The following is a 15,521-nucleotide window of genomic DNA, read 5'->3' as shown; positions in this document are numbered from 1 at the left end:
CTGCCAAAGGTTAGGGCATAGAACACAGGACTGTCGAAACATAAGTCAGCCAAGAAGACCATGGACGGAAATTAACCAGGGACAACCAGAGCCACAGCATACAGCCCCAAATCCAAACAGTCAGAAACGGAGTAGCATTTATTTACGCAATTAACGTTTCCTCTGAAGGAATTAAAATTCCTATGCCAGAAATAGAATTACAACCATTTGAAGAATCACTTATCGAAAATTTACCTTCACCAGATACACCTAGGGTACAAAAATTATTTAACCTATTACGATTAGACCATTTAAATTCTGAAGAAAAATCTAGTGTTGAAAATTTAATTAGGGAACATGCAGACAGATTTAATTTGCCGGGAGAAGATTTAGAAGCAACCAATAAAATACATCACCGGATCATTACTACCGATGATGTACCAATCAACGTTAAACAGTATAGATATCTACAGTACCATAAGGAAGAAATTAATAGGCAAATCGACGATCTCCTCCAAAAGGGTATAATAGAACAATCAACCTCACCTTACAATTCATCCTTATGGATTGTACCTAAAAAAGAAGGTTCGCAAGGTAAAAAGAAGTGGAGACTAGTAATCGACTTCAAAAAATTAAACGAGAAAACAATTGGCGATGCATACTCTCTTCCTAACATCACCGACATTCTTGACCAATTAGGAAGCGCGTAATATTTTTCAATTTTTGATCTAAAGTCAGGATTTCATCAAATCCCCATGCATCCTGACGTTAAAAGGAAAACTGCATTTTCGACACCCTATGGCCATTACGAATTCAACAGAATGCCGTTCGGACTGAAGAACGCACCGGCCAACTTTCAACGACTAATGGATAATGTACTATCCGGACTCCAAGAGATAGAAATATTCGTATACCTAGATGATATTGTAATTTACGCCAGTTCACTACGAGAACACGAAATCAAATTTCACAAATTAATGGAGAAACTAAGAGATGCCAACCTGAGCCTGCAGTCTGACAAATGTGAATTTTTGAAGAAAGAAGTGACGTACTTGGGCCATATCATCGATGAAAAAGGGGTAAAACCAGACCCCAAGAAAATAGAGGCAGTAGAGAAATTTCCAGTACCAGAAACAGTAAAACACGTACGACAGTTCTTAGGACTCTGCGGGTACTATAGAAGATTTATTAAGGATTTCTCGAAGATAGCCAAACCACTGTCGGACCTGACTAAAAAGGAACGGAAGTTTGAGTGGACACACCTCCAACAAGAAGCCTTTACTATCCTTAGGGAAAGCCTATGTAAAGAGCCAATCCTAACGCATCCCGATTTTACCAAACCATTCAATATCACTATGGATGTGTCAGGCATAGCAATTGGAGCCATCCTCAGCCAGGGTGAAATTGGAAGGGACCAGCCTATCACATACGCTTCAAGAGTTCTTAACCCTGCTGAAACACGATACTCAACTACGGAACGAGAATTACTTGCCATAGTCTATGCAGTACATCATTTCCGCCCATACGTCTACGGAAGAAAATTCTTCCTCATCACGGACCACAAACCTTTGGTCTGGCTGAACAGTGTCGCTGATCCAACATCGGGGTACTCTACGCTGGCGAATAAAAATGAGGGAGTACGACTACGAAATCAAATACAAAGCTGGGAGTTTGAATGCTAATACGGACGCACTATCCCGTAATCCCGTTCAAACAAATGTACTGCCAGTTAATGCAAAAAGGCCTCGATCATCAACTACAAGCACTGATACTAAGAGGGAAATCAAAAAGAAGAAAGAGTGGCATCAATATAAAACTCGTCCGCGAGATTCAGCTACGTCTAGCTCAAGAGAAGTTAAAAAGAAAAAGGAATATCATCAATATAAAACCCGACCACGAGATTGAGCTACGTATAGCTCCAGAGAAATTAAAAGAAAAAAAGAATGGCATCAGTATGAAACCCAACCACGGGAATCAACGACCAGTTCACGAGAGGTTAAAAGAACGAAGAAATTTCATCAATACCCCACGCGTCCATTGGAAGACATAAATGCTGACCAATTACCAAACAAACGAAGAAGGAAAATAAAGCAAGAAGAAACCTCTGATGAATCGAACTATTACGATACGGACGACTCAGACGAGGAAATTATTAGCCAAAAAGGGCACGAAATAGAAGTACAAGCAGAAATGCATCAACCACCCTTACAATTCAAAGTAAAAACTCCGCCACCACTTATTTTGAGAAGAAACGATCCTGTAGTAATTAGAGATGTAATAGAAGAGTTCATAATTCCAAAACACCTATTCAAAGATCCTCCCAAAATTAACGCCGACTCTTCCTCTCTAGAATCCTCAAAAGGAAAATCTCCTTCTTATAAACCTGAAATATTAAACAAATCCAGTCCAGTAACTCCCATTAAAATCAAAAAGGAAGGTGGAGAACTTACTGTTAGTAAAGCAAGAAAACCAAAAATAACAGAAGAAATAGTTAGTTCTACAGCTGAAGTTAAAGATCGTCATTGGACTAGGAAGGGACCAGTAGCTGTATTCTGGAACTCTCAGGGAAATCCTTGAGATCCTGAATCAGAGCTGTTTATTAAAAGAAGAAAGATCAGACCAGCACCTAGGAAGGAAATAACACAAATTAAATTAAAAAAACAATGGTTGTTTGGCATAACAGTTACATCAAAGAAGGAATTACCACAAATTCTTAGGAAACTTGCGTTACTCCTTCGGAAACATAAAATTAGTGACATTAGTTTACCAAATGATAAATACCTTAGGAAATTAGTATACATAATCTTTGCTGACACACCTATTCGAATCACAATCTGTACTGGGGACATTAAGGGCAGGATCCCGTTTTGGCTTATCTCCGAATCGATCGAAGCGACGATGTCTATGAGCGGAGAATACTAGAAATAAACAATCTATAAACTAGACAACTCGCGTTGCGTCATCTATCGACTAGATCTACAAATATATCTAAACTCTATTATCCACCTATTCCTATTCCTATTACCAACCAACTTTTGACAGACAAAGGACGCGAAGGCATCATTGCCGGATTGTTACGCTGTTGCCATATCTATCAGTCTATTTTAAGGCGTCAAGCAAATTTTAGAAATACGGGCTCGAGCCAAGTATCCTAATTCGAGCGAGCGCAACACGAGGAAAGAGGGAGGGGATGACCGAAAATGCACTTGAACGAAATGAAACATCCCATACATCAGTTGATAGCATATCGGAAAAAAGACATCTCACAACAAGTTTTATCCCCCTATCTCAACTATGAGGGCAGTAAAAGGGAAAAAACGAAATTTCGGTTTTTGGCCTATTTTGCTTCTTTAATCTCGTACAAAAATTCTGAAAAAATTGTAAAACATTGAGATTCACATAGCGCATATTATAGAATTTTTCCAGATTTTTACGTTGCAAATTGTAGTTGTAAAAATTGAAAAACTGCATTTATTAATTTTACGTCGTGTCTGCTGATATTCAGAAACCTAAAATAATACTGCAACAGCATTATTGGCGAGAACGGTAGGACTTTACCCCCGTAATCGATAGGTGTTTTCAGACGCAGGATCGAATCCACGCTTGTGTGAAACCCTTAGTTTTTTCATGTTATATGTCTTTCATTTTATTTTTTGTAATACTTTTAATATGGGTTGGATTAGGTAATATTCATAATAGTTCCAGTATTATATACTATCACATATACTATTGTATATAATTTCTTTTTATCTTATGGATATAGAAACGTATAACGACGCGTTTCCCTTCCCTTTGTGTACTTCCCGCCTCGTAGGCCTCGGGAAGAGCGGTGCGGTGCGGGAAGGCGGCCGCGAGACATCGTGAATTTTCGAGTAGATTAGAAGTTCTTGAGAATTTTTGGAAATCTATTATAAAAGGGGGGGAGGGCGGGTAATCGCGTGAAAACTGTAACTGAAACATTGGATCGAGATGATGCATATTCAGACACGCAAAGCGCACTTCATTTGTTTTTGCCCATATCTAGAAATATAAAAAATGGTCTTACATTACGTGTTTTAAAGTTACAAATATTAAAAATATTGTAAAAAAATATGATTTTTATATTCTTTATATCTCGGATATCTTTATTCCATATATTTTTCATAACTAAAAAATATGAATTTGGAGTCGGATTTGAGGAGATTGAGGGAAGGATACCGAATGTAAATAGACAATAATATACGAATAAAATTATTTTATTTTCTCCATTGGTTGATTATAAAGTAGTTTTTATTCATTTCGTCACTTCGACCGCCTCTTTGCCATCTTCTGTTGCGGCCGTCTCTTTGCCATCCACCGCCGCGGCCGCCTCTTTGCAATCCTCCACCGCGGCCGCCTCTTTGCCATCTTCCGCCGCGGCCGCCTCTTTCCCATCCTCCGCCGCGGCCGCCTCTTTGCCATCCTCCGCCACGGCCTCGACCCCAGTAGCTATGGTTTCTATTTCTTTGCTCGTAACGGAGCAGTCGCTTTACTATTTTTCGAATCTGAAACAGAAAAATTAAAATGTAAAATATTAAAACAACTAAATTAAAATGTAAAACAACTTCGTTTCTTTACGAATTCGTTCGTGAAGCAACATGGATGCCATGCACACACACTTCACAATTCAGTGTGCTAATTATAATAATTTTTTGCCAATACATAATTTATCGTAAGGAAATAAATCGGAATAAATAAATGTGAAATACATTACTTACTTTGCTACCGGAAAGTCCTCGACCCTCTTCGCTTTTTCCTCCTTCCTCTTTCCTTTCCGTTTCTTCCTTCTTTTCTGTTTTCTCCTCCTTTACTTCTGTTTCTTCTTCATTTCTTTCTCTTCTCTCCTCCTTCCTTCCTGTTTTTCCATTCGTAATTATTTCCATCTAGAAATAAATAATTTACATATTGTAATGTAATTAACACTAGTAAGATACCGTATGCGTGTCATTATACGCAAACTACTTACTTTTTGAATACCTTCTCGTATGCCGTCCATAATCAATTTGCAATTGCTGGATCGACGATCGATGCCGCGATTCGCAATTATCCATCCCACCACTGTCCCTCAGTTCCACTACCATCTCTCATTACGGGTATGAATATTACATCATAGTATGCTCTGCAAAATACGTCCTTGTTCTCTTATTTTCTCTCTCGCCTTTTTCGCGTCTATGTTCACTACTCTTGGCCGTTATACTTGCCTTACCACACTGACCTATTCCAATGTCGCGTGCCCAAGCAGGTGGTGGGAGAATCTGTCTCAGGCCATTGACCCCAAAAGACGGATCAGCTGTTACACGTCGCTGCTTGGCTCGCGTTCTTTATTTACGAAGTATCTGCAACAGATAAAATAATATAAATACATAATTATTATTGCTCATATTATATCGACTATTATTTAAAATTTTATTTTATGGAATCTACAGCTTATTTTTTACCAAAGACTTGTAATAATTAAAACTAAATCCTACATTTTGTTTGAAAAGCTTACATTACCTGCAACGCATGAGAAGGTGGTGGGCTTCTTCCATCATGATGGGATGAAATGAAACAGAAAAGATAAGATAATTATAATTTCAACCCGTGAACAAGTCAACAGGCGCACGCCAACCAAGGGCGTGCGGGCCGGCGTCTGTAACTGCACTTTGGACTTTTGTCTGACGCCGGATCGTTGCAACATTTTTTTATTTTTATACTTTCTCCCCGTGAACAAGTCAACAGGCGCACACCCACGAAGGGCGTGCGGGCCGGCGTCTGCAACCGCACTTTATAGCGCAATCCGACGTCGGAACTTTGCAACGTCTTCGTCATTTTCTGTAGCGGACCTTTTTCGCTTTTTCAAGCGCTCTCTTTCATCCATTATAAATTGGGGTTCTCTAATGGACATACCCCTGTTATACCGGCTGTCTACATATTCCGGTAGCATACACTCACTGTAAAACTGAATCAATTTGGCTTCCATCTGATTTTTCCAGAACTCGTCGTCTCTTTCGACAGTAACGCATTTTATTCCTTTTCTTGTCCAAATGCAAAATATGCAATAGGATCTGCTTGTTACGTGCAGCTGACCTTGGACTTGGTAATAGTATTGATGGGTTTTATTTAACGCAGTACCCACATTATTTTCAAATATCCGCCGGATAGATGGAATTGTTTTGATTGCCTCTTCTGGCAACAAATTATCTGCTGTCTTCGGGCACTTTATTTCCACTATGCCCTCTTTATCGATGATACCATCCGGCGATGCTCCTATGAATGAATGGGATCTGTCAATGAAGATTCCGCATTCTTTAATATCTTTCCCTGTATATTTCTTCAATTCTTCACGGGCAATTTCTTCGCACTCTTGCCCGTATTTAATTGCAGGTACATTAATAATTTTTGGATATATCAATCTTTTCACCAAGTTGCCACACAATGTTCCACTTCTTCGGCGGCATACACTTGCGAAATTCGATGCTGTTAGAAGTTTCGATTTGTACATGTACCATTGCGGATTTTTCGATTGTCCGATGGTTTCTATTTGAATGGCATCCTTCTTTTCTTGCCAATTACGGAGCATTTCCATATGTTTTTCTTGCTGCAACTTATAAATATTTATGTCCATATCGGGTTTTGCAGCGTTTTCTCCATAATCAGTATCTTTCTCAGAGTGGAATTGTTTCCGTACGCGTGCCGCGATTTCCGTTTCCTTTCTTTTCTCAGCATTTATTTCATTTTTCTTCTTTCTTCTTATTTCCATGTCCGATAAAACTGGGGGCGGTTTCTTTTTCATCGCTCTATTTAATCGCGACAATGGTTCCTTGGTGTTGTACTGTAACACGGCAGCAGCACATCTTGCCGTGTACGATCCTCTTTGGCCGAAATTTAATCTTTTCCCACCGATGTATTTGGCAAGGACGTTGTTGAAGCTCTCTACGGAATTGTTGTTACAATTGTATAATAAACTTTCCGCATGAGATGTTAGCGGCTGAAGTATTTCCCTCATGAGCTGGTATACTCCCATACTCTTCAACTGCGGGACGATGTTTGTTTCATTTTCTTTGCTTTTTCCATCGCAGAAGTAATTTATTTTATTACATTCTGCATGTTCGCCAAATACGTGGCTTGGCACATTATAAATATCACAGTATAAATTTCTAATTTTTGTAGAGGTCGACACACTTTCGTTGCTTCTATATCGTGCGGCTTTCACAATTGCCGTTCGCACTCGTCGAATGCTATTTTCCACAGCTTTCCTCAATGTACCTGCTGTTGTTTTTTTAACGATTTCCTTCATTTTTCTGCAGAAATTCCGTAATAAGTGATTCGTGCATTCAATTTTTTTTACACGAATCTCTGTGTTATACGGATCTGCATCTATAATCTTTTTGTATACGCTGCTATCTCCGTCAGCGATTAGCGTGGAATAAGTTAATCTACGCTTTTCGACGCTGGTTTGAAATCCTTCTACGATGGCATCGCTTTCCATAGCGGTGGATGCTCGGCTCTTGCTCCAATTTTTAAAGCATACGTGTTTTCGTGCTTCTTTCTGTTCTCTTGCAGCACATTCGCAAATTTTGCATCTCTTATTGCGTACTCCAATGAATAAAACTTTTCGGGTGTAATATCCAACTATTACACCAACGCCCGACGCAGAATTATATGCACCGGTTCGATAAGACCTCTTCATCCAACTCCCATCGGCGATGACGGGAATGTGCGGGATTCCAGATTCTGGAACAACGTCACCTCTTTCGAGAGCCAATTGTCTTTCTACTTTAGCCGCTGCTATCATTTCTTCTTCTGCAGCGGCAATCAACGAATTTGTTATTTCGTCGTGGTGTGTCATAAATTGTCTTTTCGACATACATTTTATATTCATTGATGCCAAAAATTCTTCCATTTGCGCGTAGCTACCCCCAGTAAACATTACTCCAGCCACGGCACTACGGTTTACATCCATTTCTTCAACTTCGTCGGGTTGACTGTGAATTTTCCCCTCGTAGTGGCACATAATGCACACTACGTTCAGGGTAGTCTTCAAGCCCGACTGTTGTATACCAGTTATTTCCAAATATTTTATCCCGCAGTCTTCCCTATTATCCGCATGATGGCTTATTTTTTTCATTTCGTCAAACATGTGCTGCATGTTTACGATGTTCAATCCGCTTGAAAAAGATGACGTTTCTTCTGGCCGAGTTGCGGTTACTTCTTCTATGATCCAGCTATCGCTTTCGCCATCTGAAGCCCCTGCTGGCATGGTTCTTTCTGAATTTCCTTCATTTTGCCCTGTTGGCATTTCCTTCCATGGTTTTAACATGGATGTTCTTCCATCGGACGTTGACGGCTGATTTTCATATTCCTCAGCAAGTTGTAAAGGGCGACGTCGTTTAGGAATCCCTCTTTTTTTGGAGTACCTCCTCGCCGAAGCGTATAATTTTCTTTTTTCCGTTTTCTTCAAACTTGAAGTATTGTCTGCACTGATTTTGTAATTTGTTGCACTCATTTTTACTGGAGTGTTTCACTAATATTAAACACTAAACTAATAAACACTAAACACTGATATTAAACACTAAAACACTAAACACTTAATAATACAAAAAACTAAAAAAAAAAAAAACTAAACCACTAAACACTACACTTAAAAAAATATTAAATAATAGTCTGTACGTGCACTGCAAAATTTTACGATGTGTTTCAATCGTATTTTGCAAAGCATACTGTGAAGTAATATCCGTACCCGTAATGAGAGATGGTGGTGGAACTGAGGAACGGGGATGAGGCGAGAGACAGTGGTGGAACTGAGAGACAGTGGTGGCACATTGGTAGCCGCGGAGGCCGCAACAGAGGGGGAATGAACAAAAATTATTTCATAATAAATCAAAACAGATAATTATAATAATATTTGCATAATTATATATTAATAAAATAAATAAAAATATTAATAAAATAAAATATTTCAAATCAAGAAATGTCTCCATTTATTAATCACCGAATCATTCATTCTTTTTACGCTCAATTCATACCAATTATACCGCCAACTTCATTCTCCTTTCAGCATCCTCGCCTTCCCAACTCCGTGACCTCATCCACAATGAACATCGTTCCCATTCATAAATCGTTGGAAGACAAAATAGCGACGGCTAATTGACTCCAATGATTTTACAAAATGCGCTGGAGAATGCTAATATATATTTAGTATCCTTCCCTCAGTTTCCTCAAATCCCACTCCAAATTCATATTTTTCAGTTATGAAAAATATAGGGAATATATCCAAAACTTCTAGTCCACTCTAAAATTCGCGATGTCTCGCGATCACCCTCCCGCACCGCACCACTTTCCCCGAGGCCAACGAGGCGGGAAGTCCGCAAACGGAAGGAAAGCGCGTCATTATACGTTTCTATATCCATAAATAAAAAGAAATTATATGTAATAGCGCATACGATAGTATATAATACTGGAACTATTATGGATAATATTACCTAACCCAACCCATATTAAAAGTGTTACGAAAAATAAAATGAAAAACATATAACATGAAAAAAGTAAGGGTTTCATACAAGCGTGGATTCTTCGATCCTGCGTCTAAAAATACCCATCAATTACAAGGCTAGAGTCCTACCGTTTTCGCATATAACGCTGTTGCAGTATCATTTTACGTTTCTGAATATAAGCGGATACCTGTTATGTTCCGAACAGAAATATTTTTTAAAATTTCATTTGTAGTTTTGACCGACCGGTTGTGCATCGATAATGCGTATTGTATTCTGGGAACACCCTGATCGAACGCAGTAACGGTCTTTTATGTTATTAGGTAGACTATATTTGGCGACTAAACTAAGATTGTTAATATCACACATTCCTTCCTTGAAATCAACGTGGTCCTACGACCAAATTCTTAGATCGTCTTACTTCTGCGAACCGCCAAACATAAACGAAATTCACACTCGTGTGGTTCGATAACGCCGAGCGTTCTGGAATGTTCCTCGAGGACCCGCGACGCAATATAAAATTGCAATAGAAATTGTCCTTGTAACTTTACAATATTATATAAATTGTCCATAGTATTTCATTATACCATTATTGGAAGTATTTATACGTCAATCAGGTCTACAATAGTCACGGTACCGAGCGCAATTAATTGTAATAATCGGAAATTATTCAATAGCTAGTTAACAATCCATAACTCAGGAGTAAAGGAAAGAACTATATAGAACGAGAGGAAGATAAGAGCTGGACAAGGGAGGAACGCACATTGGCCTCACAGTCTAATTCGTTAGGCGCATATCAATGCAACATAAACAATTTCGGACTAGGCCCACTCTGGTCTTCTCCGAGAGGTACAAGTTGCGACACTCTTCGGTGTATCATCGCGAGGTGCGTGTCGGGAGTCGGTAAAGTGGTTTAGAGACGAGTTTGTTCTTGAATTAAAGTGCAAAATTCAGACAAAGACTCTATCTTCACGTAAAACTTTCGTGTTAAATAATCACGTTAAATTTGTATGTTATATAATCACGATAAATTTTCAATTCAATTAATTATTTTATTTTTCCATTCAATTATGTTCAATTTTATTCTTTTTAATTTTTAAAGTATAATTTTATTTTATAGTTTATTTGAATTCAGCAATTGGTCAGTTTCAAAATTCTCATTGGTTGAATCCTTACATGTGTGCATCTTCTTCCCAGGAACCAGGCGCAGCCGTCATTGCACATTTTGCAAAGGGAGTTCTTAAATTTTAAATTCATTTAAGTACAAATATTTCGGTGAGTTGTTTCTTTTATTCTTCTAGCTATTTTATGAATTTTTCGGAAAGTAAATTCAGTAGGTAATTATTTAACTTCGGGATTTCCCTCACTGGATTATAGGTTTATTTTGAAATTACGCGTCTCGGATATTTACAATATTTTTGTTCAGTTCATTGTAATTCACATTATATTATATACACTACCATTCTATTCGCGTCATATTTTACAAAATATAATCTTTTGTATCTTTTAATTATTTTGAATTACATTTTTTTATTTGCCTCCGTCATTTCTTCTAAACATTGCGATCTTGTGAAAGAGCCCGTATGGGACTAGCGTGTCTCCGCATCCACAAACATTAAGTCCTGTTAACAATTAATTTTATTAGGGCATACAATCTTCGCGGCTTTATACGCGCGCTTCCCGCACGTAACATACGACGCAAAATTAATAAATGCGGTTTTTCAATTTTTACAACTACAATTTGCAACGTAAAAATCTGGAAAAATTCTATAATATGCGCTATGTGAATCTCAATGTTCTACAATTTTTTCAGAATTTTTGTACGAGATTAAAGAAGCAAAATAGGCCAAAAACCGAAATTTCGTTTTTTCCCTTTTACTGCCCCCATGGTTGAGATAGGGGGTTAAAACTTGTTATGAGATGTCTTTTTTCCGATATGCTATCGACTGATGTATGGGATGTTTCATTTCGTTCAATTGCATTTTCGGTCATCCCCTCCCTCTTTTCTCGGGTTGCGCTCGCTAGAATTAGGAAACTTGGCTCGAGCCCGTATTCCTACAAGTTGCTTGACATCTAAAAATAGATTGATAGATATGGCAACAGCGTAACAATCCGGCAACGATGCCTTCGCGTCGTTTTTTCATGCAGTTCTTTATATCCAGTTACCGACTGCTTCGTGTTTTTATCGACGTTGTAGGTAATCTGGCCGAAACCGCGACAACGTGCGACTAATACTACAAGCGCTTCAAGTGGATAATAGTGAAACTACACTACTCAAAAAAATTAAGGGAACAAAAAAATTCCTTAAAATTTTAGGTCATTTTCAGATTGCTGTATCTCCGTTGGTATTAATCACAGAAGAATTCCAGAACAGTCATTTTGAAGCTTCAGGTCTCTAGTTTTCGGCCCTTAGTCTCAAAAGTATTTTGCGCCTATTTTCATTAACAAAATATGCAAAAAATCACGATGAAAAAATTAAAAATTTTTTTTTCTTTTTTGTACGGTTTGCACTGACGCAGATAAATTTTTTTGAATAATGCCATTTATAGGGCGCTATTCTTTGTTTCTTCCCCTATAATTTGCATGTCCAGGAAGTCGATGTCGACGTTTGGTTACAAAGTTATGAGCTACCAAAGCAAAAATGACGCTTTTTCCTTTGATAGTCATTATCTCATGAACCCAGCATCGAACAAAAATTCTGAATACTGTTGGAATAAGGACGGTAGGCAGTAGTGAGGAATGTTTATCAACAGGATAACCGGCCATAGCGCGACGAGGGGTAGAGAACACCCTTCGCGGCAGGTAGCGGCGAAGATTCATTCTGTGTTGAGCTATCGAAGCGAACAGTTGTTTATATACAATAGTACCGAATAAACGAAAGTGAAATAGAAACGTAGAAGTTATTTATTGAACCTAAATTTTCATTTAAAACTTTATTTTCTAACATCAGAAGTGGGATACATTTTTCAGTGTCTTATTTTCTTTTTCTTAAGTGATTCTACGTGAGTGTGTGTGTATTAATTGTCGGTGAAATGTCTTCTCCTACTCGAACAGGAGCGGGAAGGCCTCGCAGTAGTGCGCCGAATTCAAGCGTGAAACAACAACTTCAAGCAATTTTAGAACGTTTGACTGTGCTGGAGGATAGTTCAGGTTTGAGGAATTCTAATAAGGACACTGCGGATAGTGGATTATTAGGTGCAGCGCCACCTGTGCCTATTGCAACGTCTGTTGCACACACAAATTCAATGCCATGTTCGGATGCAGTGAGTGATATGACTGACCGGATCATGAATGCTCTCAATTTCATCCCTGAAAGGTCGAATCATATTTATATTTCAAATTTTGATCCGGCATTAAATGACTTTCAGGTATGGTGCAACGAAGTGGACTATGTTTGTGCTTTAAATAAATGGGACGATAGAGAATGTTTATCGCGCATCGGTAATTGTTTGAAAGGGGACGCACGTTCGTGGTTAAACGAATGGGTAACTAATGGTCGCAGCTGGTCGAATTTTAAAAAAGATTTTGCAGCATTGTGTCCGCGAAGAATTGACATTGCAAATATACTATTCGACGTGATGAAAGTTAATTCTGATCATTACTCCACTTATGCGGAGTATGCACGCCGATTACTACTACGTCTGCGGATTGTGACGGGTTTAAGTGATGAATTGATTGTGGCCATAATTATACGAGGAATAACTGATCCTCAAATCCGGGCAACCGGACAAATGCAAAATTAACTCCTGATGATTTAGTAAATTTCTTTTCTAGCTACATAAAACCGTTGACGTCAAGTAGTGCACGACCACGTGGAGTAAGTGGTCGTAATTCAGAATCTCAAGTGCCGCACAAACGTGATTGTGATTCTCGAAGTAAATGTTTTTCATGCGGCCGATACGGACATAAACAATATAACTGCCCAAACGAATGAGAGTTGAAAATGCCACTGTTGCGGATGCTGGTAGCGTTTCTCGAACTATCCCTGTGGTATCCAAAGCAACGAGTTCGAATAGTCGGACACGAAGACAAGAGCCTTGTTCTTTTTGTAAAAAGTTGGGGCATGTGGTTCAGGAGTGTTTTGCCAAGAAACGGTCAGGTTAGGCCGAGTCCTCACAAGATACAAGCACTGGTTAATTTGAGCGTGAGTATGAGCAAGATGAAAGATGATTTTGTTTCCTTTGGAGCATCCCGAGGGCTCTGCTCATTGTGTGACGATTTGAGACATCCTGAGGGCTCTGTCTTGGGAGTATCCCGAGGGCTCTACTCCTTTGCTTTGGTTAAAGGACATTTTGAGAAGTTGGTTTCTGGATGTTTTGAGGACTTAACCCCAACAACTTGTGAAGTAACCTGAGGGCTCTGCTTTTAAAGTTGCTTGCTAATTCAAGGGGTTGCTAATCGTACAGGAATGCTCAGTTGGAGCTGAAATTGGTTAATCCATGCTGATAATGGTATTTCAAATGATAATAAAGATCCCGAGGACGGTGTTGTTGCAGGCCCGTCAAATCACACATACAACTCCTTGATGCAACCGGAAGAAGAAGCGTGCGAGGACGCGCCGCAGTCAGGAGAGGCCGTGTTGGAATAAGGACGGTAGGCAGTAGTGAGGAATGCTTATCAACAGGATAACCGGCCATAGCGCGACGAGGGGTAGAGAACACCCTTCGCGGCAGGTAGCGGCGAAGATTCATTCTGTGTTGAGCTATCGAAGCGAACAGTTGTTTATATACAATAGTACCGAATAAACGAAAGTGAAATAGAAACGTGGAAGTTATTTATTGAACCTAAATTTTCATTTAAAACTTTATTTTCTAACAATACAGTTCCAGAAAGCAGAGAGTATACCCTTTAAGATGGCTATCTCAGTTTTTCACTAAATGTTTTCTTTTTATGCTTAATATTGATGTAAAAAAACGCCAAAAAACGGTGTTTTTTCCTCAAATTACAAAAGTTACGATATCTTTGTAAATAAGTATTGTAATGGTTACGCCTATGTTTTTTTTAAGCTCATATTGCCCACTAAATGTATGCGAAGTTTCAAATCGCTCCAATTCGTTGTTCCCTATGACCCAATGGATCAAACTTTGACATTTGAACGAAAAGAGGTAAGGAAACGTCATTACTGCTCCAATCCACGATTAATCCGTTGGTTAGGGAAAAAGTTTGTGTCTCTACATTTACTGGTACTATCGCAGAATTTTTAAAAAATTCTTTTGTCTGAGAGGATTGGATTTACGCTTCCTTTTGTGTTGTGTGAGTCTGTTTGTATGTGTGCTGTGTATATGCACGTATACGAATGTGGGCGCGTGCACGTATGAGCACCTGCAGCAATGTCTTGTGCGCGTGGGTGTAATTTTCTTATCTTAATAAAAATTCAAGGACTTTAAAATTTAATACCTAGTATTAGCACCACGGTTGTTAATCACATCCTGCAATCGTTCACGCATATTAATGCATCGCCGTATCATGGTTTGTGGAATTTGGTCCCAAATTCGAAGGAGCGCATTTTCCAGCGCACGTAAATTCCTTAAATGCGGATACTCCGTTCGCAATCGACGTCCCATCATATCCCAAACGTGTTCAATTGGATTTAGATCTGGGCTCATTGCTGGATGTGGTAGCGCATTAATTCGGTGTTGCGACAGGAACCGTCTTGTAATGTTCGCTGTATGTGGCCGAGCATTATCTTGGACTAATCGAAATCGGTTTCCAATTCGTTGACGAAAAGGTAGGACATGTGGACATAAAATTTCATTGATATACCGGCTAGCATTCAACCTACCACGTACGATTACCAATTGCGTCCGGTTAAACCGCGAAATACCTGCCCAAACCATTACCGAATCACCATTATACGCTGCTACAGGAACAGTGTTTCTCTGACGATTTCGCTCTCCGCGATAACGCCAAACTTGAGGACGCCGATCGTTTCCGTGGAGGCAAAATCTCGATTCGTCTGTGAACAACACATTGTTCCATTGGCGTGTCTGCCAATTGACGTGCTGACGTGCATACGTTAAACGATTGCAGCGATGTCTAGGCGTAAGCATT

The 15,521-nt window shown here is 39.1% G+C and overlaps 1 protein-coding gene across 1 annotated transcript; it reads right to left on the bottom strand.

The window, feature by feature from the left end:
- Positions 1-4,214: 4,214 nt before the first annotated feature.
- On the bottom strand, positions 4,215-5,316 carry LOC143266160 (uncharacterized). Its single transcript, XM_076541792.1, has 3 exons — positions 4,964-5,316; positions 4,716-4,880; positions 4,215-4,502 (listed from the first exon to the last, which is right to left on the bottom strand). Exons 1-3 carry the CDS (start codon positions 4,991-4,993, stop codon positions 4,215-4,217), a joined length of 483 nt encoding a protein of 160 aa, XP_076397907.1. The 5' UTR covers positions 4,994-5,316.
- Positions 5,317-15,521: the final 10,205 nt, after the last annotated feature.

The sequence above is a fragment of the Megachile rotundata genome, unplaced genomic scaffold (assembly GCF_050947335.1).
Source record: "Megachile rotundata isolate GNS110a unplaced genomic scaffold, iyMegRotu1 scaffold0057, whole genome shotgun sequence".
NCBI classification, from domain to species: Eukaryota; Metazoa; Arthropoda; class Insecta; order Hymenoptera; family Megachilidae; genus Megachile; species Megachile rotundata.
This window is presented reverse-complemented; position numbering and strand designations above follow the sequence as displayed.